This window comes from Sinohyriopsis cumingii, chromosome 1 (assembly GCF_028554795.1).
Source record: "Sinohyriopsis cumingii isolate HCF-2022 chromosome 1, ASM2855479v2, whole genome shotgun sequence".
In the NCBI taxonomy this organism is placed as follows: Eukaryota; Metazoa; Mollusca; class Bivalvia; order Unionida; family Unionidae; genus Sinohyriopsis; species Sinohyriopsis cumingii.
The window spans coordinates 102,404,190-102,431,413 of NC_142961.1; the positions used below are offsets into that span (position 1 = coordinate 102,404,190).

At 34.3% G+C, this 27,224-nt stretch overlaps 1 protein-coding gene across 1 annotated transcript in view; it reads left to right on the forward strand.

Annotated features, from left to right (window-relative positions):
* The window catches only part of LOC149807460 (adenosine 3'-phospho 5'-phosphosulfate transporter 2-like), a 41,151-nt gene extending 18,203 nt beyond the window's left edge, over positions 1-22,948 (forward strand). Inside the window, exons 5-10 of the mRNA XM_089966858.1 lie at positions 384-491; positions 2,567-2,664; positions 8,887-8,979; positions 10,025-10,136; positions 13,203-13,272; positions 13,933-22,948. Of these exons, the coding sequence (XP_089822984.1) occupies positions 384-491; positions 2,567-2,664; positions 8,887-8,979; positions 10,025-10,136; positions 13,203-13,272; positions 13,933-14,098 (647 nt within the window). The 3' untranslated portion in view covers positions 14,099-22,948. The remainder of the gene's footprint in view (positions 1-383; positions 492-2,566; positions 2,665-8,886; positions 8,980-10,024; positions 10,137-13,202; positions 13,273-13,932) is intronic.
* The last annotated feature ends 4,276 nt before the right edge of the window (positions 22,949-27,224 follow it).

Genomic DNA, 27,224 nt, shown 5'->3' on the forward strand with positions numbered 1-27,224 from the left:
GTACTCTAATGTTTAAACACATTTTAGCTTTCAAAGAACAATAGTTGAAATTGATATGGTAATGTTAGTACACAGCATCTAAATTGTGCACTGCCAGTAGATAGTGCAATGATACAATAAAATTCACTTTTAGCCACAAGAACTTTTAGAGTTATTTCCCTTTTTATTGTAACATGTCATTGATAATTCTTATCCTTCATGATATATTTTAATATGTTTTTGATAAATTGTAGAACAAGTTATGAAATTATGTAATATGCTAGATTATTTGAATTTTAAGTTTTTATGTTACAGACGAATCATAATGACCACTAAACTCAGATTTTTCAGACCCTGATGCTGTTAACAAATATATGCAACTCATTACTGACATGTTTTTGTAGGCAAGAAGTATAGCATAATTGATGTGACAGCTGTGTTATGCATGGTCATTGGACTGGCGCTTTTTACACTGGCTGATAACAGTGTTTCTCCAAACTTTAATACATACGGTATGTAATCTTAACCTCATTCACATCGTTGTATCAATATTTATATAGCAGACCCCATTTGATTGAAACTGTTTGAGCACAAAGCTCCAGCTCATGATCAAATTTAAAAAGTTTTGACAGCCTGTAACTTTTATAAGAATATATTGAGAAGTAGGAAAATTTTGGCATGTTAATTGCTAATCAGGATTCAAAGAATCACCTAGCCAAAGCTTGTGGTATGTTACATGGTCTTTGCCCATCATGCATTGTTCACTGTTCATTGTCCATCCGTTAACACTTCCTTGTAGTATGCTATGTAATTGAAATTTAGCCCACAAATAGAAAAGAAGATCCTGACATTTCTTTGAGTCTGACTTAATTCACATCAGAGTTACAGAAAATCTAAGTTTCTGGATATTTAGCTTCCACTGGAGATTTGAGCTCGTCAGGTTTTGAGAATATGGGGTCATGCCATGTACTCATTCAGCTTTTCAAAATCTCTCCTTTTCTTGATATTTAGTATTCAGTCATTAAGAAACTAATTAAATATTCATAAGGTTTTAAAAATGCGAATGACCTAAAATGAGTTTAATGACAGATAGCCTATTTCATGATGTTCATAATAATTTGAGTAAACACCTAAGTCTATACATATTATAAATAGGTCACAGTTTCATGTTGTGCAACAGTAAATTGGGCTAAAGAAGTTGTTTTCTTTTAAGTATGAAGCTTTTGACTGCTGAATAGATTATGGAATACTTCATTGTAGAGCTGGATACCACAAAAAATTTCATACCACAGAATTTCTGAGGATACTGCTATGCATACCACAGTATACTGCAATTATATTAGGACCAACAATTTAATGTTCTGTGGCAGGGGCCTGGCACTTTTGTGATAAAAATTAACCATCTCTCAATAGCTGGGGGAAAAAACTTGCATTGATTTACTGCAAAATAAGAACATATTGTATCCATTACATTATTTGCCAAAAATATTATCTTGAGATAAAAGAAAAGAAAATATCCCAGCTGAGAAAAAAATTGCCGTGCCACCCCCCAAAAATGACCTAATAGTAGATGAATTTGCCTTGCCTACATTGATTGTAACTGTGTAAGATGCAATCTGAAACCTATAACTAAAGTAGGATGACTAAGCTTATATTATCACTGACACCCTGTGAAAGGCATTGTGCTGTTATTAGAGAGCTTGTTGATAAAAATGGAAAGTGTTGACATTGATACCTACCATTTACTTGCCGTACTATTGATATAATAGACAGGAAAACTTTGAGTGGGATGCCAACATCCGGACACTATGTTTATCAGAGAGAGCAAGCAAACATTCAGTAAACATAAAACATGCTTACTCAAAAAAACAGAAAATATTTAGTGGTCTTCTGAAAAATTTAATAATATTGAAACAGAAAACAAGTACTCCATGAAAAAACCAAGGATTATTTGCAGTTTTATGAAGGAATGCATGTACTTAACATCTTAACTTATGCCAGTAAATAACTATGAAATTACTTCTTTTTTTCTAAATCTGAATTTTTTTTACTAAAGTTCCACTTGGCCTGTATATTATTCACAGCATCCTGTTTGGCCAAAGCATTTTTGCATGTCAAACATGTAATTAAAGGATCATGAATATAATTATATGTGTAATACCTTAGGAGGTTATCATAATGGTGCGGGGGGGGTCTCCAGGTGGCTGAGTGGTCCAAGGTGCTCACCTTGAAAGATCACTGACATCTCACATCTGTCCCCATGGGTTTGAGTCTCAAGCTCAACCAGCATGAGTATTTGAGAATGCTTGCCAGTAGCCTTTTTGGATCACTAGTTCTTCTGCACAAAATATACTGTCCACTGAAACCCATGACAACAAAAACACAGAATCACAGTATCATTCCACTAAATTGTGGCATAAAAATAAAGATTTGTGTAAGATCTTCCTTATTTGCATTATTTTACATTTTAAAGAAACTTACTACAAAAATGTGACTTTAGTTATAAAGTGTTTGTTGCTGTTGTGTAAATAATACTATTATCAATATTTGATCTTGATTAAGACATGCTGAAACCTTTCCTTTACAGGTGTGTTGCTTATATCATTAGCACTGTTTGCTGATGGTGCTATAGGTAATGTTCAAGAACAGGCTTTCAAGCAGTATGGAAGTAGCAATGCCGAAGTTGTAAGTAAACTGTTTAGGGGGCATTCATGAGTTAATATGTACTTTTGAGAGAGTGATGTATGTAAGGTGAAGTTGTTTGTGTTTGAAACATGCACAGTGGAGAGAATGTTGACATGCTTCTATGCTACTTTGATGTAATGTGGCTGACATTTCTTTGGATATTGTACTTATGGAAATTATACATGATCTAAGCACACTGCTAACTAAAATTGACTGCTCCCTTATGCTAAAAGAAACAGCCTGAATTAGTCTAAAGAACACTATCTTTAGCACCTGTTAAAATAAGGAAAATGAATTTGCCCAACTAGACAATACCAGCTTCTGAAAGTGTAATGGATGAATAACTACATATATATAAAATGTAAGAAAGTTGTTGGCTCTTTTTTTAATACAATTTACTTCTGAAGTCCAGGAAGTGAAAATGACCAAGCAGTGCTAGCAGTTTTTGAAAGGTGCACATCTGGATTAAGGCCAAGCTGTATACTCTATAACCCATATTATACCTGTCAATCATACACCAAAATAAAGGGAATTAAAGGTTCTTTGAACAAAACCTAAGATATGCAAGGCCTTTTTTTAAATAGCCAGTATAACCAGTGAGAAAACTTGGGGAAATTCATTTTCCTTAAAATTCTAACACTATGCAAAATACGAAACTGTCTCTGCATTTATATTTAAGTAACCCTGATGTACATGTATGTTTTTCATCCTGGTCCTTTGAAAGTCTGTGATATTGCATCTGAATCTATTTGACTCTTAATCATGTAACATTTTGATTTCTATCATTTTGATATTTTCCTGACCTATCTCATAAAATTGATCATCTTTTCTTGTTGTGAAAAAAATATATCCATCTAATTTTAATAATCAGATCTTATGACACAAGGTAAGGTTTGCAACAAAATTTATAACTTTTTCGTAAGGAATTGTAATATTTGTATGAAAAGGAGAAATAGCTAGATTTTTTAGTCAGTTGAGTGCTCAAAGAACACACACACGTGTCCACACGTACACACACACACACAGTAATAATATGACAAAGCCCATTGTTATATGTGACATACATTCTTGTCATGATAACAAGTTTCATGCAGATACAGTGGAACCCCGCCATAACGCGCCCCGCCATAACGCGAATTCGGATAAAACGCGATCGTAGCATGGCTCCTGAAATTTCGTATATTCATTCACACATGGAGAAAAAAAAATTTGGAGAAAAGTAAAAAAAACAAAACAAGAAATTAACTTCATTTTGGGCATGAGATTAGTTGTGACTTTTAAAATAATATGATCGTGGCATGGTTCCTGAAATTTGAAATTCATTTACGTGTATTTTTATCGGACCGTGAAAATATTTGTTTAACATACGAGAAATAGTGTGTAAAACGTTTATTATAATTTGGTGGAAGAATTCGCGTATGACTTTTAATAATAAACGATCGGAACTTAACAATTTATCCAGGTTCTTTAAGTGATTTTGGAGAAGTGATCGTGTATGAATTCTAAAATAATACGATATATATAACGTACGAGAAATAGTGTGTACAACGCTTGGCTTCTGAAATTTATCAATTTGAACAGGTTGTGGTGAAGCTCCGTATTCTACTCTAGAAGAGAAAACTGGTTTCATTAGGTTTTTGAATTGTTAAGCCGAAGTAAACATTATCGGAAGTGTTACTTATTACAGATCCATGAGTAAAGCCAGTAAATCGTCTTTGTGATTGTCTTCCATGAATTCTGTATACAGTCGTTGCTCAAACAATAGCCGACATGGGCTTCTTATTTAACTGCAATCACAGCCAAGCAGCAGACAAAGCTGTGGTTGATACAAGAGTCGCGCAATTTAATAAACATCAAAGGACGAAAGCCGCCAACATGTATGCTGTGCTTGGCAGTGTGATCAAACAACAAACAGTTGAAAGTAAATAATATCCACTTTATTATCTGTAAATTAAAAGGGTATGAAATTGTACATCCGTTCAGCTTAATTTTGTTTTATATAAAAAGTGATTCGTAACCATTGCAGGCCTTCATTACTTAGTTATCGAGCTTTATCTGTGTACGTTGTTTGCTTATATAAAAAAATATTTTACTGTTATGGAAAAGCAAGTTCAAAAACGCAAGTCGTTTTCTGCTAAAGAGAAACTGTATGCCCTAGATCAACTAAAGAAGGGCAAACAACAAACTCAGCTTGCCAGAGATCTAGGAATCAGCGAGTCCACTTTGCGAGGGTGGAAAACAGATGAAGGAAAGCTCCGTAGTCTACCCAACATTCTTGAAGAGGAAACTGGTTTACAGCATAAAAGGGTTAAGTTAGCTAATGACAATGTCCTAGATTCAGCTTTGTACCAATGGTTTGTACAAGCTCGCTCAGAAGGTGTTCCAATTTCTGGCCCAATTCTGAAAGCCCAGGCAGAGAAATTTGATCGCCGTATCAATGGAGATGATTCCAAATTTAAGGCGAGTAATGGCTGGCTAGACAGATTCAAGAAAAGGCACGCTATCAGCCAAGTTCTTGTGTCTGGGGAAATCCGCTCCGCTGACAAAGAGGCTGCCAATTCCTACCCGATTGGGCTTAAAAAGTTGCTGGAGGACGGTTGCTACACAGCCGACCAAGTTTACAACTGCGATGAGACTGGTTTATGTTATAAAATGTTACCCAATCGCACCCTTGCAACCAAGACTGACAGTCACAAACGAGAAGGTTTCAAGAAGAGGAAGGACAGAGTGACTGTCTTATTTTGTGTTAACAAGTCTGGCAGCCACAAAGTCAGACCTCTGATGATTGGAAAATCGAAAGCTCCCAGATGTTTTCATCATGTAAATATGAAGGCACTTCCATTTCAGTACACTAACAGCAAGAATGCTTGGATGAATAGCTCCATATTTGACGACTGGTTTCACAAAACATTCGTTCCAGATGTTCGGGCTCATTTACGAAAACTCAAGCTGGAGGAAAAAGCTCTCCTCCTGCTGGATAATTGCCCTGCCCACCCCCCAGCGGAAAATCTTGTCAGCAGTGATGGCAAGATCAAAGTTTCATACCTCCCGAAAAACACTACGACAGAAATCCAGCCACTTGACCAAGGCATAATTTCCGTATTTAAACAAAATTATCGCCGTGAAATGATAAAGGGAATGGTAGCAGATAATAACGCATCCATCGACACATCATTGGCATTACTCAACTTAAAAGAAGTATGTCACCTTGGAGGTAAAGCCTGGGATGCTATCACTGCACGCTGCATTGAACGATGCTGGATAAAGGGTCTTGGGCCAGCTTTTACGCCCTCGACACAAAATGATAGTGACGATGAGCTTGAATTTACAGGATTCACTGAAGACGACGTACGTTTAGCAGAAGAAGCACTCAAAAATTACGAGCACAGTCATCATGATATCCTTAACTGGTATTCAGTAGATGACATCTGCCCTATATACGAACACATATCAGATGACGAAATTGTTACAAATGTCAGCAGGAAGAATGAAGCTGCACAATCAGAACCTGAAACCAGTGACGATAATGATAACGATGACGATGACACCCCAACTCCCCCACCAAAAGTGTCTGAAGCAGTAGTACATTTAGAAGCAAGTTTAAGGTGGCTGGAAACACAAGATGTTGACAGTGTCAAAGTCCTTCAATTAAGAAACATTCTTGACTTTGCTAGAACCCAACAGTTCGCGGCAAAGAAGCAAACGTCATTGGATATATTTTTCAAGAAATGATGAAATTTAAATTTGGAACCACACTGACTTTGCACTTTGCGCAACGATTAATTTAGCAGTTTTCACATGTTTCTTTTGATGTTCACAAAATCTGAAATAAAAGTTATTTGCACACTGAAATCATGCGTTGATTGTTAATTATTCTTGCAGTTGTCGCATATGATAAAATTTTAGCGGTATGAAATTTGTACAGACACCGTATGTAGACCTGGGAATAGCTGCATGCAATGACTGTACGATATCAGACGGCAAGTAAATGGTTTCAATATTTTGTTCATCCTATATTTTACACGACGAATTCAGACTATTACAAAATTATTGAATATTTTAAATCTGTACGATTTTCAATGAAATTACATCCATTATGGATGAACTGCATGCCACGACGGCACGGTAGCATACGGTGTTGATACACTTTTCATGATATAGCGATAGTCTGGTATTATCGGTCAATCTGTATTATCGTTCAAACAAATAAAAATTAGTAAATGTTTTTAATGCACAGTAATAACCTATAAATATATTAGCCATCGATTGTTTTGAATATATCTTAATTAATGCATTCCAGTTAATATTCATCTGATGATAAGCCGACTTTTGATCATTGTACATGTATACACGTATATGTTCTTGGAAAAAAAGTTAAATATTGTAAAACCCCGCATTAACGCGACCCCGCTTTTAACGCGATCCGATTTTATGGACCCCGATCATCTCGTTATAGCGGGGTTCCACTGTATCTCAACAGTTATGAAGATATTACATGTCAAGCATGGGACAGAGTATTGAATGGACACAAGTTTTATATGCCCACCAAAGGATGGAGAATATATTGTTATGATGTCAGTCGATATGTCTGTCTGTAGCCTTTGTTTTTTCCATGCAATAAATTTAATTTTACACAGTCTACCTTTACCAAACATTGTAAATGGCTTGTACTTTGGGTAAGGAAAAAGCCAATTGATTTTGGGGTCAACAGGTCAAAGATCAAGTTCATTGTGACTGAAAAAAGAATAATGGTTTTCATATAGTAACTTTAGTTCTACATCAGAGACCAATATTATACATTGTAAATGACTTGTAGTAAGGAAGAAGACTGCTAAATCTGAAATCAAATGCCAAGGTCACTGTGAATGGAATTGAAGCCATTTCTGGATAGAAATATCAGTCCTTTACCATATACCTCCACCAAAGTCTGTGGATGGCTTACATACATTGATGAGAAAGAAACATATTGATTTGAGGGTCAAAAGGCCAAAGGTCAAGGTCTCTGTACCTGAAATAAGAAAAATGACTTTTGACATCATAGCTTTAGTTCTAGACCACTTACATTGACCAAAGTTTATGGAGGTCACTTGCATTTTAGAAGAAGAAGCCAATTGATGTTGGGTCAAATATTCTTAAGTTCATAGTCATTGTGACTAGAGAAAAAAATAGGTTTTGCACAAAGTTTTGTTGTAGAATACATTTTTTGATGGAACTTTGTGAATGTTTGTATGCTTAGTTCAAGACCACATACCCTGATCAAATGCCAAGGTCATTGAGACTCATTGTTCAGTAATATCCAGAGTCAACCATGACCTACTAGTGCTCACACAGAAGACTATTAAATATGGGGTAGGTGTATAATTTTCTGCTCTCATTACTCTGCTGAGTGACAGAGTCCATTCTTTTACGAGACAGTTTGTCTGGTCATAATATAAAAGCATATCAACTTAGAGGAGATATGAAGTGCAAATACAGTTTTCAGGATGGGGAGGTAATTTTAAAAATATTAATCCAATTTAACTGAATCTCATATGGGGCATAAAGTCATTTCATGATACAGATGCATTGCAGTTTTATGAAGATATCTCAAACATAAATATATTAACTAGACAAGATTATGTGAGAAGGATGGACAGAATTGCCAGTCAAGATAAAAATGCATCCCGTGTTTCATGAAGATGTCTCAAACGGTGTAGGAGACATTAGCTGGAGAAGGGAGAGGATATAGATTGTATCAGAGATGGGATAACTCTTAAAATACTTATTATAACTTCTACAGTCCTCATCAAAGTTAGTATCATGAAATTTCATTGTACATGTAACGGGAACATGTTTCAGATATTATAACTTCTACAGTGCTCATCAAAGTTAGTATCATCAAATTTCATTGTACATGTAACAGGAACATGTTTCATATATTACTACTTCTACAGTGCTCATCAAAGTTAGTATCTTAAAATACTGATCAGACAGACTCCAATTTTTACAGGACTCGGTGTTCTGTCATGATACAAAAGCATACTTAGTTTCATGAAGATATTTGAAAGAGTTCAGGAAATATTAAGTAAAAAGTGATGGTGAAAGACAGATTCACTCTAGTATATTGTGCCGCCACCACCAACTTTGTTTACTGGGAGTATAATTAATGTGTCACTATAATTGAACTGTTTTGGCAGTCAATCATATGAATACAGGTTTATTTGCAGATTGATCTACTTTCAGGTACTGTATTCATACTCCATTGGGTTCCTGTACATTCTGTTTGGCTTGATTGTATCAGGTACTTTAATGCCAGCTGTAAAGTTCTTTCAAGAGGCAAGTACAGTGTTATGATTTTTGTTTCATTTCATAACATCAGATGATGAATATTTAGCACACACAAAACTATAAATGCTCACCTTGCACTTTTCATCTGCAACCTCATTGAGCATTTGAGTAATGCAGCATATGCATGAGTGTCATAAATAGAATACATTTTTTCAGTAGTATTTTATGCAGCTCACTTCAGTAAACTAAGTCCAAGCAAAGTTGTTACTTTGTTAGTTAGTAGCCATTTGCTTGAGCTTTTAATTCACAACAGACAGTAACTAGTTTATAGATAACTAAAATGCATAGGAAATAATCCAGTTATTTAGTGTTGTATGTTTTTTAATCCAAGTTGAAAATCACATATAGTGAAGCTCCTTTCGATAGACTTCTTTCATATAGGCAACACTTTTATAATAATGTCACCTTGCTCAAAACACCAAATACCTTATCTACTCATTTATAAGCAGAAACCCAGATCTGCTATCATATAATGTGCTTATTAGGAGTAAGCAGTGGAATAAACAATATAGACCCTGATCTGCTGGTGCATTATGTGATGGCAGATCAGGATCTATCTTGTTTTCAGTTGGACAGGACTTGCAAGCAAGTGTTTTAATCGGTTTGTCCATCTCATGAAAGGTCACTCTTTAATAAGGTGCCTTTTTTGTTGTCAGTTGCTATGTTATGCAATAATTAGGAGATATCTGGTAAAAAAAAATATTCCACATTGAATGTGTATTTACTGCTTTTAGTAATATTTATTACATGGTAATATTTTTTTGTTACATAGTAATATTTATTGCATTGCAATTACTAATAAAGAAAAAAGTATTTGCTTGTTAAAGGATACAATTATCTGATAATGTGTCATATGGATACCAGAGTCTTCTAATCCCATTTCTCTTACAGTTTGGTGCTGTTAATAAAAAAGATACAATTATCCATCATCTCTTTATTGTCATGACTTAAGGAGATTTTCGCTTAAATAATATTTCAGTTTATTGTTTGTAAACATTTCAGTTATCAGTTATTTCCAATATTACTTTTTCAGCATCCATTGGAGACGTATGGTTATGCTGCAATATTCTCTCTCACTGGTTATTTAGGATTGATTGTTGTACTCACACTCGTTAAGAGATTTGGTGCCTTGATGTCTGTGACAGGTATGTACAGTTCAAGATTTTTAGTGTACGGTATAAATGTGTGTTGCATAGCAGCAGTTTATAAACGTTTCTTTGAGCTTATTTCTTTGTATCTTTTGTTTATTTTCTCAGCCTAATGAAAAATTAATTATGAAAGTTGGAGTTTTTGTATTCCATGGATTATAAATGTAAGTAGGTCTTGGGCAAATTCTATCTTTATTAGCAGTGGAACAGGATAAATGTGTGAAATCCATGATGATAAAAGCTTCATTTTCAATTTTATGTTGTATTTTACATAGAATCACTTAATAAATAGATAAATAATTAAATATTCATTTGTAATTTAATTTTGTATAATACATTTGATTATATCTTAAAACGGATTTTCACTAAAGTTTGAGGCCCCGAGTGGCCGAATGGTCTAAAATGCTCACCGTTACGGATCACTGCCATCTCACCTCTGTCTGCATGAGTTCGAGTCTCAGGCTCTGCTAATGTAGGTACGTGAGAAAACCTGCCAGTAGCTTCTCATGGGTCGGTGGTTCTTCCCAGGGTTTTCCAAGGTTCTTCCTCCACCAATTACTCTGGCCGCCATGTATAGCCTATCTTGTGCTGAAAAATGGCGTTAAACCCTACAACAACAACAACTAAAGTTTGTATATACTTATATATAGTATATTTTACAGAGCTTCGCATAAATCACATATTTTAGTAAATACATACAAAAACTACAATGAAAATTATTTTCTCAATCAAATACTTCATTCAATCACATTAATGTTGGGAATTATTTCAGCTACATCCAGGACTTATGGTACTAACTTTATGGAAGAATGGGAACCAGTCTGGAAATGGGTGAAGATAAAATAGAGTATATATGGGTTTGCTTGGCCAGGATTGGTTGATAATGAAAGATATATTTTTGTAAATAGAATCTTTTGAGAGCTTACCTTAGTCGTAACTGAACAAAATGGAGACATTGTTTTATTGATGAAATTTCAGTCCTTTAACAGACTTAAGTTTGGAACACTTATTACTGAAATTAGCACCTGACTGTTTGGAGCACATGTTTCAAACACATATTTCTGAAAAATGCCGTGGCTCGTATGGTTTTCTTTGCATAGAAACTGTCAGCCAGGATGCATATATACGGATATAGGTTTGATCCTCAGCACTCTAAATTGTAAAGTTATTGAATTTTTAATATCATGGTGTTTGCATAGATTTACTATGGGAACAGAATGAATACAGTCCTTCAGAATCCCAGCCCTCCTATGGACGTGAAAAACTAAATTTGTTCTTTAGACAAAGGGAAGTAACTTGTTCAGCTTACCTCCTCTAACCACATTAGGTGGCACTCAATATACCAGATATAGTCAGTTATAACTTTTGCTGCAAACTGACAGCAGGCCTCAGAGAATCAGTGGATTTCTATTTTGTTTCTTTTAGCCATCCAGCAGTCACTTTTGGTGGTACAGTAAGTCAAACTATGTAGGAAATACTAAGTTTGTGTGTCTTTGTCTGAAATTTGAGATATTTTGTACAAATATGTTACCATTTAATATCATCCAAATATTATACAAAACATGCTTCCTGATAAATGTAGCTTCAACATTCAGTTAGCTCCATGCTTACTGCAAATACAAACTACTACAGATTTGTTGCAATGGTTCAGTCATTTTAATGACACAACCAGGTTTCGTCTTCTGCCAAGTAGAAAATAACTATATGGACCTTCTTGTTGGTTGATATTTCAAGAGAGACAAAGTTACAGGACCCAGTACATGCTTTCTGCTTTTAACTGAAGTACACAAAGTCCATCTGGTCCAGTTACCAGAGGCTTTTCCTCCCACTAAAACTAGGGAAACCGGATATAACCCCACAAGCGTTATCATCCCGGCTAAAGGAAATCATCCAGTCACTGTACTCTGATCTCTTCAGGAACATGTTCATCTGATGAGGGCTTCAGCTCACAAGATATGAGCTATTTATATGAGCCTTGCTTCTCAGCACAATACAGCCATTAAAAATATAATGGAATCAGTTGGCATGCCCGGTCCACTTTAAAGGAGTTAAATCTAATAGATCCTGTGATTGATGCCCAGAGAGTCATTAGACCACTCTTGGACCGTTCAACTTTCACTGGATTTGCCTGAGAAAAATCTTCCTTTGCAATTATTTATCAAGTGCTGGAGGCCATAGGATAGCTTCTTGCACATGTATATATGCTTAAATTTGGTTGTATCAGCTATCATTAGGACAGTTTTACCCTTAAAAGTGGAGAGTTATTTTGACCATACAGGGTGCTTTTAGGTAGAGATTGGATTCTCTGCGTTTACTCCTCCTCCTGCTCCTAATGTTTCTGTGATGAGTAATCTGTTTGACAGAGAAAGGAAATGTCATAGTAAATTATATTTCTTTGAAAACACTTACTTAGTCACATTACTACAAATCCCCCCCCAACCCTGTCTGCATTGTGAAGCATCGTGTCTCAGATAGTGCTCAATTTAAAACTGTTGTGATTTGGATTTTTAACATAACTTGAAAAAAATTCAGTCATATCGCTATAATGTCTGCAGTGTGGCGGTTTATAGTGATGTCTAGCACTGGGGCGTCATGCCGCAGACATGTAGCATGATGTCCCACCCAGTCACATTATCCTGACACCAGGCTGACCAGTCCTAACACTTACCTCTTAATGCTGAGTGCCAAGCAAGGCAGCTGTTAGTACCATTTTTGTAAGTCTTTGGTATGACTCGGCCAGGGATCGAACCCACGACCTCCTGCATCTGAGGCAGACACTTTAACCACTAGGACACCGGAGCGGTTTAATTTGAAACTGACAATATCCAGTATACATAGCACCTCCTAGTGTGATAAGAGAATGTAATCTGTAAGACTTATTTCCCTTTATATAAACAGACTTTTTCAAGTCAACAGGAGGGCTGGATTCTAGAAGTAATTCCTAATGTTAATGTGGTTGTGTAACTATTTTTGAAGTTACCTATGTACTACAAAATTTCCTTTTTTGGAGAAATATGATTTACTAAAAAAATAACTTATAATATTTCTTTATTATTATTTCAGTCACAACATGTAGAAAAGCTGTTACCATTCTTCTCTCATTCCTGTTTTTCACAAAACCATTTACTTTTCAGTAAGTACATCAACATATTTTTTCAAAAGGGGCTTTGGAGAAATTGTTATACCCCTCCATTAAATCCGTACAGTTGTGTCAGTTCATTCATATATCTGTGTTCCTTATGCCCAAAATCGTTTGACAGAAACACAAATGTCAGTAGTATACTTGCCTACCTAGTGAGAAATAGATATTTGGGGGTTTTCCCCAAAGGCTTAAAAATAGGTAAAATGGTACAATTAGGAAATTAGGAAGATTTTTATTTTAAAAAAAAATATATTAAATAATACAGACATAAAGATCCGACTGTTTAACATGTTTCCACCAAAGTTGTTACACATGTCAGGCATGTTGGGTAGAGTTGCCATTTGATTCTTAGAATTTTTTGTTTTTAATATATTTTTTAATGTTACCATGTAAGCAATGTGTAGCACAAGTTGTATGTAAATTGAGAGTACTGGACTGTAGAGTACTGACGTAAGTATTTTACACATTGTGAGTGCTTCACCGTAGGTTACTTTCAATAGGAGTCTTTTCATAAACTGTTGACCTGGGAGGGGGGGGGGGCATATATCACCAATAGATGAATCTTAAACATTTTCTGACATCAGTTGTATATGATCTTATTTCAAATTGATATGTGTGTTTATAATGTTATTTTTACTGTATTATTTGCAGATATGTCTGGTCAGGGCTTATTGTTATCCTTGGAATCTACTTGAATGTCTACAGTAAGAACAAAGCATCATGGGATATGAAGATAGCCAGTATATGGGCCAAATTCAAACAAGCTTTTGGCCTTCATTCCAAACTTGTTCACACTAAACCTGGAACAGTTGTATAATGTGTATGGACCTAGAATGCATTAGAATGGACCAGGAACATGTTTCAGATATTATAACTTCTACAGTGCTCATCAAAGTTAGTATCATGAAATTTCATTGTACGTGTAACAGGAACATGTTTCAGATATAACTTCTACAGTGCTCATCAAAGTTAGTATCATGAAATTTCATTGTACATGTAACAGGAACATGTTTCAGATATTATAACTTCTACAGTGCTCATCAAAGTTAGTATCATGAAATTTCATTGTACGTGTAACAGGAACATGTTTCAGATATAACTTCTACAGTGCTCATCAAAGTTAGTATCATGAAATTTCATTGTACATGTAACAGGAACATGTTTCAGATATTATAACTTCTACAGTGCTCATCAAAGTTAGTATCATGAAATTTCATTGTACATGTAACAGGAACATGTTTCAGATATTATAACATCCACATTGTTTGTCAAAGTTAATGTCATGAAATTTCAACTGTATCTTGGTTGTAAAATGGTCTGCCTCAACAAACAAATTTAGCATACATATGCAGTTGATCCATCCAAGCATAGCACAAAGGACATCGGTGTATGTAATGAATATCCTAACAAGTGTTGTCAAGGGAATTGCTTACTACTGAAGGATATTTTTCATTTAGAGGGATTTTACATAAGTTGTTGCATTTTTGATTTATAACTATTAAAATATGTTTTTGGGGGAATTTTATTTATAGATTTTTTTTAATGTATTAGCCAATTATTGTTGGTCTTTTTGTTACTCTATGTTCATGTGATATTTTCTGGTATAATTTCTCTGTAGGTATGGACAGAATTGCTTTTCTTGTTTGCTATCCACCTAGCAGGCTTGTTCATTCAATGATCTCTAAGGTAGACACATTCGAGTAAAGATTAAAACTTTAAATTATTTATGTAGTAAAAATAAATTATGAGATAAATTTTTTGAAATCTTAGATTCACTTGTGTATGAATGTATTAATTCGAGATATATGAACTTTAAAGATGAGCAGTGTTTCACATTTGTTATGCAGTATCTATTTTATATGTTTTAATTTAAGACAGATGGGATAATCTTTTCATCCACCATTTCTTGTCTGTCATCCATCTGTTAGCATGGGCCGTCTTGAAAATCTTGTTATCACTTTTCCACGTAAGTGGATGGTCATATCAACATGGGATTCTCACTAAAAGACTTCATATGGTGTCTAGTTGGTCCTAAATGAAAATGGTGTCAGTCTGACTTCTAGTATGGCTACCATTGCAGCCATCTTGAAAATCTTTTTATTGTTGCTCTTCCTGAATGAACTACCACATCAGCATGGGCTTTTCACTGATCTCTTATGATGTCTGGTTGGTCCTAAATGAAAATGGTGCCAGTCTAATGTTCCTTAAGGTTAACTATATCCATGGATGGTCATAACAATTTCAACATGGGATTTCCAAAAACAATTGTTGTTGTTGTTGTTGTTGTTGTTGTTGTTCTAGGGTTTAACGCCATTTTTCAGCACAAGATAGGCTATACATGGCGGCCAGTATAACTGGTGGAGGAAGAACCCTGGAAAACCCAGGGAAGAACCACCGACACACGAGAAGCTACTGGCAGGCTTTCCCACGTACCCACGCTAGCCGAGCCTTGGACTCGAACACACGCAGACAGAGGTGAGATGGCAGTGATCCGGAACGGTGAGCGCTTTAGACCACTCGGCCACTCGGGGCCCCTCCAAAAACAGACTTATTATGATGTCTAGTTGGTCCTAAATAATAACGGTGCTCATTATCCTGCCATCTGTTAGCACATTTGATATTGCTACTCCTTCTTAAGTACTTGGAGGATTACCTTGAAACTTTACACACACCTTCATACCATTGACATATCTGAAAATGATACAGATTGTCTATCTATCGATTAGCACATATTTGCTTTGCTATTTCTCCTGAACTACTGGGAAGACTGCTGTAAAATGGTACACTCTCATCCCTTAGTCTAGTTAGTCCTAAGTGTAAATGGTGTCAGTCTGATGAACATAATAGCCGCCATGAAAGCCATCTTGAAAATCTCATTATTGCTACTCCTGAATGTATCGTCTTATTGACAAGGGGATTTCACTGAAAGACTTCTAATGATGTCTGGTTGGTCCTAAATGAAAATGGTACCAGTCTTACATCCACGATGTCCACTGCAGTGGCCATTTTTAAAATCTGATTATCACTACTCCTGTATGGATGGTAACATAAATGTGGAGTTTTCACTGAAATATTTCTTATTATGACTAGCTGGTCCTACTTCACCTGAAAAGAAAGTCCAGATTTGGGGTTATCACCAACAGACTTCTTTTGATGTCCGTTTGGTCTTTAAAGATAATGGTGCCATTCTAACATCCAATATGACCACCACAACCGCCTTCTTGAAATTCTTGTCATTGCCACTTATCCTGAATGGAAAGTCATATTGACCGAGTTTGCAATCAAAAACTAATTATGATGTACTAATTGGTCCTTATTGTAAATTGTACCATTCTGATATCCAATATGGCTGCTACAGCAGCCATCTTTAAAATCATGTTATCACTTTTCCTGCTAAAATGTGTTTTCACAAGAAGATTTTTTATTAGTCCTATTAAAATTGGAACCAATCTGATACCTTGTATGGCTTCTACAATGGCCACCTTGAAAATCACAACTTCTCCATATTGAAAGCTAATATCAGCATGAGGTTTTCACAAAAAGATTTCTTAGACCATATTTACTATGCATTCTGGGACATCATTTTTCTTGGGACACCCTAAATTAATTTTTAAGTAACTTTTTGTGTGCATTGTATGTTCAGGGACACGCCATTTTCTTTGAGCTGTAAGTTGTGGAACATCTTATGAAACATTCAAAAAGTACATGTCAGAAAATGTACTCAAATGTTATTTTAAAAAACATTAAACTGCGTAGTTGAAATAAAACACTTTAATCAACTGCAGCATCACTTTATCAACACAACCCCTCTCCTCCACATGTATGATCCATATTGCGGTGCATGGTTAATTTTTAGCTCCCTCATGCCGTGAAAAATTATCATTGGAGGCAACACATCTTCCTGTTGTGAATTAAAGTTAGATTTTTTTATCTGGACCATTCTTGTGAATTCTCTCACTTATAACCAACCCCCTTCTTATCAACAGTCCATCCAGGAATGAGTACAAAGTACATAGGAGTTTTATCCTTGTTAATGATCATATTGTTGATGATTATCTTGTCTCTGACTTTGGGGCCCCCGAGTGGCCGAGTGGTCTAAAGCGCTCTCCATTGCAGATAACTGCCATCTCACCTCTGTCTGAATGGGTTCGAGTCTCAGATTCAGCTAACGTGGGTATGTGAGAAAGCTTGCCAGTAGCGTATCATTTGTCAGTGGTTCTTTCCGGGGTTTTCCCACGTTCTTCCTCCATGATTAATACTGGCTGCCATGTACAGCCTATCATGTGCTGAAAAATGGCATTAAACCCTACAACAACAACAACTCTCTGACTTTATTTTCTCCTTCAAATCTTCTGGCAGGTGTTGAGTCATCAATATCCATGCACAAAGCACTAGATTGTGTTGCTTTAAAAGTTGTTCCATTGTTTCAATTTATTTTCCAATTCCCATGAATACTGGTAAAAAGGATCCAAAGCTTCCCAATGTCGGCCAACTTTGTATATATTCACACACAAAAATCAGCACATCTAAAAGAATCCAAAGTCAACTTCTGGGGTCAGATTTCTTTGTAATGAAATATCCTTTAATATCCTGCTAGTAAGGTCAGACAATGAGTTTATTGCTCACTACCAGTTGTGTTTATTCACCACCCAGGCTTCTATTTGTTTGCCATCAATCATAATTGATATGAACAGGCATTGATTTCTACAGCAAGTACATATGGTATCTATCAATAACAGGATGTCGTAGCCAAATGACATCCAGTTATCAGACATGATTTTGGTCTTCCATAAAAAAAAGCTGAACAAATTTTAAGGGGGATTTGGGTGTCCTCCCCCAATGGGGTCTCGAGGGGCAGTTCATTTACACTGATAAAAACTGCTCCTGGTGCAACTTATGATCATAAAATAAACCAAAATAATCTTTTGAAAAATTAATAACCTTACCCAAAATGTTCAACTTGACTTCAATAATTTCACAGTGTTTATAGTCACATGAATTTGTTCTCCAATACTGTTGATGCTGAAGTTATTTCATGTTCACCTTATAATTAAGTCACAATAATTTCTCAGTTTTTGCAACAAATGTATTATACTTATCTCTTTTTATGACAAATCTGTAAAATAAACACCCAAGTACATCAATTATATACAAATAATCCCATACATTCACTTGTCTTTTTCTCCAATGGACACAACCTGTTGATATGCCAGTCAGGCACTTTTTGCAGCTTTGGCAAAGATTTCTTTAGCCTTGCTTTTTGTCATCACTGACTTTTTTTGGCTCTGTGCAATCATTTCTTTACCTTCTCAATGAGTGGGTTTATCCTTTCAAGCTGGTGCTTGTATTGGCAACATGCAATGTTATATTCTGACAGGGTTACATTGTTCTTTCAGGCAAGAAATCTTTCTTCTTATAGTAATTAATTGCACTTTTTCCAGATGCCTTCTGAGCTTCAGTTTTTCAGTATGCAGCTTCTTTTGTAGGTGCTGTTCCAAACTTCCAACTGCGATTACCATAGAGCATAGGTCACAAAATTCCAGTCCTCTAGCGTTCAGTTTTCTCATAAACTGACCAACTAAATTTTCATCAACTTTTCACTCCAGCCATTCTCATTTCCATGTTTTTTTTAACGTTTATTCAAACTTTTCATGTCATGGTCTCTCTCAACAACTCGGGATGCCATGTTTTGCAAGCATGCTTCTTCTTTCCATTGCCATCCGTTTCCATTACATAAAGATTCATTGGATTTGAATTTTAACCTTTGACCAATCAGTATACTCTTTACGAGAGTCATGTGCTAACTAATATATGGAACAAATAATTTACAAGGGTTGTTGCATAATGGGAGTGGACAGACCATTTTTTTAAACCCGATCGATACCGTATGTACTTGCACAGACCCAGATCTGCCATCAAATAATGCAATGGCAGATCTGGGTCTGTACAATTTGGTATGAGTAATCATTTGAACAAAATACATAGACCCTGGTCTGCAGGTGCATTATACTATGGCAGATCAGGGTCTTTGTTGTTTGCAGTTTGACTTGACTTATAAGCAAGTATAGATAGTATGTTAACTGTAATATTTGTAGAAATTTGCTGATGACCTTATCTCAATACTCAATGAATAACAAGAATATGTAATAAATGGCAATTCCTGGATTCTGGGTCATACACAAATGAATACAATGTAGAGATTAACTAATCATGAGCTCACTTTATGTCTATTTTTAGCTCATGTAATATAAATTAGTACTGTGACATGTTTTCTGCCATTTGCAATTAAGAATGACTTTATATTGTTTTTCAGTTAAAAATTAAAAGTCAATTAAAAGTCATCTGCTATTAAAATTCAAGCACTTTTGTTAAAACCTTGATTTTCATACCTTTCAAGGCCTTGATATTGCCATTGTCAAATTCAGCAGAGTTTTCAAGGACCAGTGCAAATCTTGATGATAATGCTGTCAGACATTTAAGTGTGATATGCTTGAATGTCGAAGCCATTATGCATACCAAAAGGTTAAATAGATTTCACCAAGCAAAATGTAAAATATTACATTTTCCATATTTTACGTTTGCTTGGTAAAACTGGTTCATTTCATTTTTCAGGCATACACACCGTTAAAAATTTCTTGTGTACCACAGAAATTCAGCTGATTGCAGTCATGTTTGCAGGCACTGCATGATGTATTTCCTGTTTTGTGTTTTGATATTTGTAAAGTAAAAACTGTCTTGAAAGATCACTGATATGGGAGACTACATATCTTTAGAAACCATATTTTTAATGAACAAATTTCATATAGTGTAAATTGAACTATTTAGGGAGATGAGTGCAGAAGGGTTCATCGCTAAAGCCATGTCTTACTGTTGTACAATAGTACTTTTACTATGTTTTCTTGATTGCATTAGCAATAGTATGACATACACTGAGGATAACTTTCTGGTGGTACTGTTTTGATCAGCATGTTGATTTTGTTTAATTTTGTATTGTCAAATAATGCATAATATAAACATGTTCAAAGACAAGATAGATGTAGTGTTCCACTATAAAATTGTTCAAAGACAAGATAGGTGTAGTGTTATGCTAAAATGATGTTCAAAGGCAAAGATAGTGTTCTGCTTTAAAATTATTCAAAAGGCAAAATGTATTGTCCACTATAAAACCATTCAAAGGCAAGGTAGATATAGTGTTCTGCTACAAAACTGTTCAAAGGCAAGATAGATATAGTGTTCTGTTATAATAACTGCTCAAAGGCAAGATATAGTGTTCCACTATAAAACTTCCAAGGCATGATAGCTATAGTGTTCCACTATAAAACTTCCAAGGCATGATAGCTATAGTGTTCCACTATAAAACTTTCAAGGCATGATAGCTATAGTGTTCCACTATAAAACTTCCAAGGCATGATAGCTATAGTGTTCCACTATAAAACTTCCAAGGCATGATAGCTATAGTGTTCCACTAAAAAACTGTTCAAAAGCAAGATATAGTGTTCACAATAAAACAGTTCAAAAGCAAGATAGATGCACTGCTCCACTAGAAAACTTTTCAGAGGCAAGATAGATATGGTGTTCCACTATAAGACTTTTCAAAGACATGATGTAGTATTCTGCAGAACACTTTTTTGATACTTTGAATGAATTAATTGTTGTGGATATACAGTTTTAGGATTTGTGAAAAATTATATTTCTGTGGATGGTTTAATTTATGGATTGGGAAAAGCATCAAATTCTTTCCTTGAAAATATCATTGTTCATAGGGTCTTTAAATTAGCAATATGTACCAACCCTGAAATATACTGGTACAAGAATTGGTATTCCACACAAAAAATACAGTGAATTTATAGCACAATACAAACTTGAGCTCTGTCAAAGTCAAGTCAAACTGACTTGCTGGTCCTTTTGATGGAATGCCTTGTTTCTGAGAGTTGAATCAATAAGAAAAAGGCAATTTTGGATTCAAATAAATAATGGCTTACTGTAGGTGATTATGATAAAGTTTTAAAAATTAAGTAAATGAATGAGCAGTCTGTCTCGTTCCTTTTATCAATGATGAATATTCTTTGCCCTTTTGACAAGTGCATGATTATCACTTATTTCGACTGCAAGAACAAACTTAAAGACCTAATAATGTTTCCTACCTTAAATATTCTCAGCATGCTTTTTTATGTTTTCTAATTTCATGGTGTTTGTTTTTGTAATCATATCATTATATGTTTTTTATCTTATAGGTGTTGTCTAATGTTGTAAAGCGCTTAGAGCTTCTAAAGATTAGGCGCTATACAAGGTCCTCATTATTATTATTATTATTATTATTATATACATAAATATGTGTTGTATCATCACAAGTGAAATATTTCCTATATACTCAAAAAAGATTTGCTTTGGATTATTTTCTCCAACGTGATTAACAGCTGCATTACTACACTGATAAAAAAGTTCTGAAATTTATAATAATTTTAGGACAGGGACCATTTACAATTTTAATTTGTGCAGATTAATGTGTCAGATTGTGTATTTTGTCAAAAATAATGAATATTTTCAAACCAAAATGAAGAGAGTTTTATTTTGGTTAACTCATTTCTTGTGCAGATTGATACAGTAAATGTTGGGGTGTGGGTATTGTAGAAAAAATAACCAGTCATATGCAACAGATTTCTGAGTGTAACAAAAGATTTTAATGACTTGAGTTTACTGGATCCATTGGGTTCTTTATTTTGTTCAGTCTGCATTCAAACATGGCATTTTAGTTTCAGTAGGCTTGCAGTCAGGTTTGGTAATAGATGCTGCACACAAATTTTGATTGTCACTTCATTTCGGTTTGCAGTCAACACTCATCAGTGCCCAATTTCTCTCTTTTTATGCACGATTATGATTGTATTGAGAATTACATCTGCTACTCAATCAATTTTATTACTATATTGAATCAAGCTTTTTTCCTAAAAAATGTGTACGTTTGTCATAGAGTGTAAAAGGCATAATATTATAGTGTGGGTGGAGGAATATCCAATAGCAACAGTTCATTAAGTTCAGTCACTAATAATTTACAGGATTCTGTTGAAAACAATTTCTTTTATAATGTTAATTTATGAAGCCTGCTTTTGGTTGTTTTGGAAGGCACATTATTGATTTAAAAAATGTATACTTGAGGTTCACAGTTTTGACACATTCATCTCAAGTAAGAGAAAGGCAGAAAAAGAAAGATGAAATAGGCCTACAAAATGGAAATACATGTACAGACTTAAATAACATAGATAAGAGCAGATGTATTTTCTAAATCCAGATCTAGACAGAATGAGAGGAAAAAAATGAATTAGGCCTAAATATAGAAATACAGACTTGAATAACATATAAGGGCAGATATAATTCCTAAATGAGAAAAGAAAGTAGTTCCAAAAGTGATATCACCATTGTGGCAATTAAGCTCTTTTGCCACCGTCATAATATAAATTTGTTCTCCTCTTACACATTTTAGTACCTCATTATGAAATATGAGATTTTTTTTAAAAATAATAATGCACATATTTTATTTTTGTTGATGTTTGCAAATGAAGAAACAAACAAACAAAAGTGCTATTTTTACTGCTACACTTACATTATAATGCATCAGTCCCCCAGATTTCATCCAATTCACATTGATTATAATAAAATTGTTGTGCTGGCACATGCTTCTTTTGTTATAATTTTTAAAAAATCTGGAATGAAATGTGCTTGCTTTATGGTTTAATTTACTGTTTATTGAGTCTTCTTAATATTGATAAAAGAAATTAATTTTATATAATTTATATCTTTCTGTCTTTTCACATGCAAATTTATAAAGTTCAGACACTGTTGCAGCCAGTAAGACCTGTTGCAGAGGAATGGACTAGGGTTACCATATTTGAACTTTTAAAAAAAAAAGAGGACATTAAGGAGAGCAGGTGCATCTGTAGAAATATCTGTATAAAGTTTTAAAGACTGAAAAGAAAGATATGTCCGGGAAAAAGAGGAAGCATGGCAGCCCTGGTATGGATAAGTACTTTTTGACTTTTGCTGTAGTACAGCTTTAAAAGACAATTTTTTGTAGATGTATATTTAATTTAAATGAAACTTGTAAATGTGAAAGATCTCCTAGCACATTGTATTGTCTTGACTGTACAAACATGGAAGAGTTTTTATTAAATTGTAAGTAATAAAAGACACAATCTTCATCTTGATAAAATTTAATAGAATCAATAATTAATTTAATGGGAAAAAAGTGGAAAAGAAAAAAAATATTAACATAACTATGTGATAACATTAGAATGATGAAGATATTATACAATGGCTATGACATTTATATCATATTTCTAAACTTAGTCGGATAGAATAATAACTCCATTGGTCAGCATTTGATCTGTTTGTCTTAAAATCTTTATGACACATCACCAGTATCTTATAATTTTATAGTGATAAGATGGTAGCAGTAAGGTTAATAGACATCATTTTTATCCCAATTCAATGTCATGTTGCATTTTAATGTAAACCATGTGTCAAATATGACTAAGCATTCAGAAAGAATAGCAATAACACAATTAGAAATAAATTGTGAAAACATTCCTGTCTTGTTCAACCAAATCTCTTTTGATGCATAAAAAGGAAATCAATTTAGGTCTTGAAATCTTGATCAGAACAGGCTTTTTTGGTCAGACCACCAAATTTTACCCTTGATTATGTGATGATGTGTACATCAAAAACTATTAACAGTTTCAAAATGATGGTACTTGGTGGGGCACTTCAATATGAGAGGAACACCATCTTCATTTCAATGAAATAGACCAAAGGATGAATGTGTATACACTTTCATGACAATCATCCCAGTGGATCTGGAATAGCAATAAGAAGAATTTCAAGACCTCGTAAGCTATACTGACTGCAAAAGCACTGTTTTATATCTGGGATCAACAAGACCTGTCGATGATCTTTTCTCGACTTTCATAATGGTCTTATTGGTTTAAGAAGACCAGCAATTACAAGATTTTCAAAATACCTGCACTTGTGGGCATTATGAATGTCCAAACTTTGTGGGCATTATGAATGTCCAAACTGTGATAATTTAAATGAGAACAAACCAGACCTCTGAATGAAGATACGTTCACTGCAATCCTCTCCACGATTTTTAAAGAACAGCTACAACAGCATGGTTGCCCTGATGTAAGAGAAAATTATTTTTATTTAGGATCAATGAAAATTAGGGATGTTATATAATGCTTTATCAAGTTTCATGACAAGAGTGGCCATTACAATTTCAAGCTGGCCACCCAGACAACCATACTGAATGCTTTAAGGGCAGTTTTTCATTTTGGACCAACTAAACCCTGCACGTGTAAAGATTCATGACAAGTGTGGCAGTGGCAAGGGAGGAGTAGAGATGCAAATTTGCCAACAGATCTAACAGTGGAATTGGAGGAGTAGACATGCACATTTGCTGACAGATCTCAGTGGAATTGGAGGAGTAGATATGCACATTTGCTGACAGAACTCACATTGAAATTAGAGGAGAGTTAAATATTTGCTAACAGATACTAGTTGACAGGTCATCACATAAATTTTCCTGGTATTAGACCAGTCAAGTTTTTTTTAAAAAGCACTCAATTTTATTATAACAAAACTTACAATATCACACCCTTAAAATTACAATCATAACAAAGATGTGTTATAATGATCAATTACTGTACAATATAAATACATTTAATAATTCAATTAATCAAAACCTCCCACCTGAGGTAAAGGTTTTCTTTAATCTTATGATAGTTCATAATAATTTTGACTTTTTGTACAAAGAATATCCATCACTTAAAAAAAGATCTAAAAACATTTTGTGGAGAAAACATCACATGCAGATCCATAAAGTGAAAAGAAATCAAACATTTAGTTAGAATTATCCTGCCATTCACTCACATAAAGACCTATGTGCATGACACTGCAAGGCATTTCTTTTACAAATGACAAGTACTATTTTATTTATTTTCATGTGGCATTGTTATAATGTTTGTAATAAGCTATACTTTCTTTATAGCACATATGAAATAAAATGTATAGATTCACACTGTTTATTACTTTTTACTTTAGATTTTCTGTTTTACAAACTATTTATTGTATCTGATTTGTTTGTCTTTGAACACCAGTTTTGAACACTGATTTCTGACACCAAGTGTTTGGACACTGGTTTCTGACACCACTTTTATCTTCCCAAAATGATATTTTCAATCCTTGTAACTTCAGATCTTGATTATATATATATAAAAATTGTATTTATTCAGTGATGTTTTTAGACACAACTGCTGTAATGAGAAGAAACAGACAAATACTGATTTCAAAAACTGGAAAAATTGCTTAGTCATCATCAGAAATATCAGTCACATTACATGTATAATTAATATTCTCAAAACTTGTGATAACCACATTTCACTATTCATTATATTGCTGACACAAATTTATAATAAATGTTTAAAACTATATTAGTCACTAGAAGAAAAAACAATCTCAAATGGTAAAAAAAAGTCAAATATATTACAATTTAATAATTAAAAAATATATTAATATAGAAGACTTCATCTAAAAAAAAATTGTTCAACACTTCCATGGCAGACACTACTTAAAACCTGCATCAGGTCATGTACTGAAAATAATTTTAGTGCACAGTTACGTATTTGAAAAAAATAACCTGGCACAATACAGATCCTTATTGTCCATTCCTATGAACTGAGATGTAATTTAGTTTGCTATTAGTCTTGTACAAGTTTTGGTACTGGACAAGACCAAACTGTGGTCAGTTCATTGTTTCTGTTACTAATATTTAGGACTGGCCTTCTGCTTTTGTTCTCATTACTAAAATACACTGTTGCTTCTATCTGGAAAATTACAACTGAGGTTGTTCCTATCATATCTGTTTTCATTTTGTTTTCTTTCTAATGGCAAACTCCACAAATAATCTGAGGTGTATTTATGCAATATAGTGTTGACAGATGGAAAGAGATTAATGGGGCATGTTCTTTTGCTTAATATGTGAAGTGTTTTTCAATATGCTAGGATTTAATTGTGAACTAAAAATAGGTAAATAATGATAGTTGAACAAGGGACATAAATTCTAATTAAGCACTGTCAAGTATATGATGATTTATATTAGAATTTCACATACCATACATTAAGTAATATACCCTTGCTTCCATATCAAAAATATATATATTACCCTGAAATATGAAGAAAAAATCTTTTGGATAATCAAACTCATTAATCTTCTTTATCAGAAAATTCAAACAAATTTTATACAAGTGTAATATACTGTGCGCAAAGAAGGCCCACCATCCTTTGGGTACCACAATTTAGCTACCGTATATACTCACTTATAAGTTAAGTCCAACTGCAAACTGCACAGACCAAGATCTGAAGTCACACTGCGCCAGCAAATATGGATCTGTGCAGTGCAGTTTGGAGTAAATCAATGCCATAAACACCATGGACCCTGATATGTAGCTGCATTATGCTACAGTAGATCAGGATCTTTGCAGTTCGCCTTGACTGATAAGCATATATGTAACATTATACATGTGTAACTGACCAATTGGAACCCTCTGTGCACTATCTACAGGCATCTGCCTCTTTGATACCACTCTATGTTAAGACCTCACAATAGTCATTTGTATATATTAAAGTTATTGATAGAACACAGCATCTCATCTTGTTTTAACACAATAACACAACATGGTGTCAGATGTGATCATAATTGGAATAGCATAAGGATCATAAATGGATATTTTGAAACAATAACTTTACAATCCATAGAAGATTTTGCACAAATTTAAACTTTAACAATGTTGAAAATTCTGCATACGAACTTAATACCTTTGAAATGGATCTTTCCAGCGTACCAACCCCTACCATGGACTGGGACAATTCCAACTTTACCACATCATGGGCTA